The 5,247-nt window shown below is 38.8% G+C and overlaps 2 protein-coding genes across 2 annotated transcripts; one reads left to right on the top strand and one right to left on the bottom strand.

Annotated features, from left to right (window-relative positions):
• The first annotated feature begins 951 nt into the window (after positions 1–951).
• On the top strand, positions 952–2,429 carry LOC109007182 (glutathione transferase GST 23-like). The gene is made up of 2 exons (XM_018986752.2): positions 952–1,305; positions 1,900–2,429. The coding sequence occupies exons 1-2, from the start codon at positions 988–990 to the stop codon at positions 2,257–2,259; spliced, it is 678 nt and encodes a 225-aa protein (XP_018842297.2). The 5' UTR covers positions 952–987; the 3' UTR covers positions 2,260–2,429.
• A 64-nt stretch (positions 2,430–2,493) lies between these two features.
• On the bottom strand, positions 2,494–4,665 carry LOC109007181 (legumin B-like). Its single transcript, XM_018986751.2, has 4 exons — positions 4,308–4,665; positions 3,932–4,194; positions 3,258–3,752; positions 2,494–3,079 (listed from the first exon to the last, which is right to left on the bottom strand). Exons 1-4 carry the CDS (start codon positions 4,627–4,629, stop codon positions 2,687–2,689), a joined length of 1,473 nt encoding a protein of 490 aa, XP_018842296.1. The 5' UTR covers positions 4,630–4,665; the 3' UTR covers positions 2,494–2,686.
• Between the last annotated feature and the right edge of the window lie 582 nt (positions 4,666–5,247).

Here is a 5,247-nt window from a genome sequence, read left to right as displayed (position 1 = left end):
TGGTTTGGACAAGATTTTTTACAATATTCTAATTATTTTATTACATGTTTTATTTTTATATAATAATTGAGATTTTATCTTTTTGAAAAAATATTAAAATTATCATAATTTCAAATTTTCTTAACTATTTGAATCTGACTAGTGGGTTTTTTTTTTAATTTAGTTTCGAATTTTATTAATAAATATTATTCACAGATTTTTTTTCCCTTTTTGTCTTCTTTCAATCTCTATTTTTCATTGTAAAAATTTTATATCTAGTTATTTTTTATGTATTTTTTTTTGTACATTTTATTAATATAGTTAGCTATATTATTTTTTTAAGATAAAATAATTGATTTGACAATTAAATCAGTAAAATTAAATATATACAAAAATAATTATATAGCATTAGTTGCAATAATATTATTCTGATACGACCCGTAGGAAAGAAAAGTAGGTGAAAGAGAAGAAATAAAAAACGAAAGGAATGAAGAAAAAGAGAAGAGTAGGTGGAAAGTCTCAACTCTCAAGTCCTTGCGCCGCCTCGTTTGATTTCGCTAAATAAATTGAGATTATAGTTAAAAATGAAATAAAATATTATTAAAATATATATATTTTAAATTATTTAAATTTTAAAATTTTTAAAAATTAAATTATTTATTTTATTTTATATAAAAATTTAAAAATTATAGTAATTAAATAATATAAATAATTATTTAGATTTAAAATTTATCTCAACTCATCTTATTTCATCATTATAATTTTTTTTAAAATTTTATATAAAACATAATAAATAATTAAATTTTTTTAAATTTTAAAATAATAATATTATTAAAAAATAATATTTTATTTTATTATTTATAAATAATGTCAACTCATCTTTAATCCAAACGGTACCGTACCTAACGCTCCCGTAAATGTGGGACAGTGGAAGTGCAGGGAAGGGCTCGCCTATATAAAGAAATCTATAGCCGGTCACAAAAGTAGAGCGGACGCAAGTAAATCTTGATGGTAAGCCAGGAGGTGAAGCTTTTGGGATTTTGGGCGAGCCCATTTTCCAACAGGGTTGAATGGGCTCTAAAGCTCAAGGGTGTTGATTACGAGTATATTGAAGAAGATATCTTCAACAAGAGCTCTCGTCTTCTGGAACTGAACCCTGTTCATAAAAGGGTTCCAGTCCTGGTTCATGACGGTAAGGTGATGGCTGAGTCGTTCATTCTTCTTGAATACATCGACGAGACCTGGAAGCAAGACCAGTTATTGCTGCCTCAAGATCCTTATGAAAGATCCAAAGCGCGATTCTGGGCTAGAGTTGCAGAAGAAAAGGTAAGTTAATTCCTGTTGGCACTGAAACGATGGTTTTGCATGTTTTGACTTTGTTTGAATGAAACGACAAATTATAATTAGAGAGGGAGTTTGGGGATTAGTATTTCAACTAAAAACGAAAAATTGCCAAGAAAAAAAAATGAAACGAATAAAATGACAAAGAAACGTCTAGCAATATTACTTGATTTCATCTTTATATTATCCATACTACTATTTTAGCAAGCATTTTTCTTTCGGACCGTATTGAAACCATCTTTTAAGTTGTCTCCCTTTGATTTGATCCAGATCTGTGAGGACGCGTAAGATCAATTAGTTAGTCGATTTTTTTTTTCATACACTACACTAATGAGGTGATTGTTGGGACCCTTATTATTTTTTTAATGTATATTTAAGGGTTTATTAATATAAATAAAAAAATGCTCGGTGTGTAAAGTGATTGAATTGAAAATTTATTTGGCAACGTATGCTTATTGCGATTGAGCTGCAAGGAGACATGGCCCCCGAGGTCTTAGAAATTTGTTCCATTGACTTTTATTATCATTTATTCATTTTATAGATAAAAATATCATTTTGTTTCGGTTGCTTGGGTGATAGCTGCTGGAGTATTCATTTGGTGCTATGATCTCCCACGGAGAGAATAAAGAAAAGGCACTGAAATCAGCCATAGAGGTGGCGGAGAAGATAGAGGAAGAGATGAAAGGGAATAACAAGAAGTTTTTGGGAGGGGAGAGCATTGGGTATTTGGACCTTGCACTGGGATGGATAGCTCACTGGCTGCCTATTTGGGAGGAAGTTGGATCTATGCAGATTGTGGACCCTTCACAATTTCCTGCCACCACTGCCTGGTCGAAGAGGTTTCTGGATCACCCAGTGATCAAGCAAAACTTACCACCTAGAGACAAAATGCTTGTTTATTTTCACGAGCGCAAGAAAATCTTAGGTGGTTCAGGGTAGTTTCGCAGTGTTTATTTGATCAGTACGTGTGCGCCTTGTCGTACCTTTTAAAGTTTCTAATATAAATATTGTAATTTCAATAATGTCACGTACTGTACAAGCTTCTTCTGTATTATCAACTATTCCTAGTAAGTATTGATCAATAAATTTGAGTACTGTGCCCCTTTTTTAGTAAGAGTTGGAAGAAAAAGATAGTGAAAAGAGCAGGTTTATATTTCGCATAAAAATGCGCTCTAGAGGTGAAACGGAGAATATTATTATTAACTCGTAGATTAACTTTCATTCCCGCAGATACACAAGTGCGACAGGCAGGTACCAAACCAGACGTCATAGCCTCATTGCCTAGGAGGGAGGACTTTATTACAAACTACACAAACTGCAACAGTACAACTACAGCTTTGATTAAAATTACATGCTACCCAAAAGCTTAGTCCCTACGCCTAGGCGATCCGGATGAGTCCGAGCTGAACAGAGTCGTCTCGTCCCTATTATACTTCAGCCTTCTAGCTTCCTCCCTGTCAATGCGGTATGCGTTTATTAACACATCCTCTGGAAGTGCCCGCATGGTCGACAGCCTTCCAGCAAGTGCGTTAATCTTGGCATTGTCGTTTGTCTTGAATGCCACCCACTCGAACCCCTGATTTCCTGCCTTCTTAATGACGGCGAAATTTTGTGGCACTGTCAAAGCCTGGCCTTCCCGAATCTCCCCGTCAAATACGTTCTGTCCGTTCTCCCCGACCACCTGAAGCCTGGCGTTGCCCCTGATTACGTATATCACACTGTGGGAGTTCAAGTTGTAGTGTGGTGCTACGAGGGCATTCTGCACATTTTTCAAATGTTCAAATTAACCATGTTAGTAATTATAATTTATGACTGGGACATTGCAAATTACTCATACGTGTTGGTATTAAACATGATTATGTGATATTTATTGGTTTTGCGTTTCGCATTTTGATTTTTTTTTTTTTTTAAGTTTTCAGGGGGGTCTTATCTCTTACCCTGTAGAGGACACCTCTCTCAGCACTTAGCTGGATGTACCTAAGGATGGGGAGGTTGAAGCTGTTGAGGCTGGTGATGCGACCGCCGCGTTCATTGTAAACATCAGCGCGTTGTGCGTCGGCGATGTTGTGTTTGAGCCTCAGCGTGCAGAAGGTTTCCTCCACGCCATTGTCTCTGTCCAATCCCCTCTCTTCTCGTTCTTCTCCTCTGCTTTGTGGGCTCAGCACCCGAAGCTCATCCTCGACGGTGACGATTATACCCCTCTGGTCATCTCGGTTCTGTATCCTCATTGCCAGCTCGTTGTCAATGTTGAAACTGTCGGCCAGAAACTCTTCATCGAAGCCACTGAATATGTTGCTGCCACTTTGCTGGCTTCTCTCTCTTTCTTCCGGGCTTTGGCTCCTGCTCCGGCTCCGGCTTCCTGGCCAGCTCTCTCTGCGTCTCTGGCGACCACCTTGTTGTTGTTGGTGTGGGTTCCCAGCTAGGTAGAATCTCTGAATCATAAATTACTAAAGTAAGTACATCTCTAATGAAAGGCCCCAGTGATTCATGATGTTAATACTAACAAGTTAGAGTCTCATTGTTTACTTTAGTTATATCAAAGTATCAAACTATAGGTAAGAAAAATAGAGTGAATAAGGAGGCGAAGCAGGGGTTAATTCTTTGTGCTCACCCTAGCGTTTTCGTCGAGCTGGTTCGCCTGATTTGACGTGTCGTAGAGTATCATGACAATAAGCTGGGATTCGCCATCGTTGTAAATCCAATGAGCCACTCCGGCCGGAATAGCAACGACGTCGCCCTCCCGGATCTCTCGAACCTTCTGGTGCTGGTCTCTACTCAGACGTTGTGAGCCCTGTTCTCCTCTAAACTGTGATGAGGATTCCGATTGGAACGTCTCGGGACAACCTGGGATTGCAGCTCCGTGAAGACCTCTACCTGCATGCATTGATATTGACGAAATTAACGTTTATAATTCTGAGTTAACGTGCATAGACATAAACAAAACTAAAAGCCGTCACTGCGGAGCTCCCTAACGAAGGAATACGTGCCTTGGACAACATAGACGAGCCGAGGGGCATTGGAGAATGAAGGCAACAATAGGCCTCTACGTTGGATAGTGTGGCGGACCAGATCAACTCCGGCACACCGGAACTGTTCATCATTTCTGTTCCAGTACTCAGAGAGACCGGCCTCGGATTCAACCCTCCGGCCGGGTTCTTGAGCGTTTAAGTTATTGATGCGGCACTCGGTCTGGAACCGTTGTTGCTGCTGCCTTTGGGATTGACCTGTGACTTGCTCTAACTGAGCAAGGCAGCCATGGAAGAGAACGAGAAAGCAAAGGCTAAGAGAGAACAAATAGGAGTAAGCCATGGTGGAACTCCCTTAAAAACTCTGTTGTGGTGAAGATGGTGTCTTGGTTAGGTTGGTATTTATAGGGGTAAGAAATCGGAGAGGTTTTGGCACGCGGCGAAGGGTTGGGGATATGCTTGTTCTTTGTTGTGCATGTCTCTATTTGTTGCATGGCTGCAAAATGGTACTTTGCTAACACATAATATTTTCGGTTATGGTATGTGGCACCCATTAGCTGAGAAGAATATAGTGCTTTTGGAAGACTGCTGTGGTGTGGACGAGGGTCGATCATCCTCAATGAAGGTTTAAGAAGGATTGGTAATGAGTAGGGATGGATGATAGATCAGATGGTTGTGGTCCTTCTGGAGGTGCACGTATGAGACTTGTATGTGTCTTAGTTGCATGGCTAGCTGCCAGATGACCTTACATTCTTGACACCTATATGTTTCATAGTTTGTTTTGGTTATGGTAGGTGGCGATGATACGCTGAGAATAGTTCAGTCCCTGATGCTTAAATACTAATTAAGAAGTCGACAAAAAAGGGGGAGAGGGAAAACCTTAATTAATTCTTTTTTTTACTTGCTTTGGTGAGCCTTTGATCAAGGTGCAACTTTTTTCAATGATGATAGTTATTGAAGT

This window comes from Juglans regia, chromosome 7, assembly GCF_001411555.2.
Source record: "Juglans regia cultivar Chandler chromosome 7, Walnut 2.0, whole genome shotgun sequence".
NCBI classification, from domain to species: domain Eukaryota; kingdom Viridiplantae; phylum Streptophyta; class Magnoliopsida; order Fagales; family Juglandaceae; genus Juglans; species Juglans regia.
This window is presented reverse-complemented; position numbering and strand designations above follow the sequence as displayed.

Excerpts from the sequence above, each read along its gene's own strand:
- LOC109007182 (XM_018986752.2), top strand. The coding sequence starts at position 988 with ATGGTAAGCCAGGAGGTGAAGCTTTTGGGATTTTGGGCGAGCCCATTT. Across the intron at positions 1,306-1,899 it reads CTAGAGTTGCAGAAGAAAAG|CTGCTGGAGTATTCATTTGG; the intron begins GTAAGTTAATTC and ends CTTGGGTGATAG.
- LOC109007181 (XM_018986751.2), bottom strand. The coding sequence starts at position 4,629 with ATGGCTTACTCCTATTTGTTCTCTCTTAGCCTTTGCTTTCTCGTTCTC. Across the intron at positions 4,195-4,307 it reads GCTCGTCTATGTTGTCCAAG|GTAGAGGTCTTCACGGAGCT; the intron begins GCACGTATTCCT and ends CAATGCATGCAG. Across the intron at positions 3,753-3,931 it reads AGCTCGACGAAAACGCTAGG|AGATTCTACCTAGCTGGGAA; the intron begins GTGAGCACAAAG and ends TTTATGATTCAG.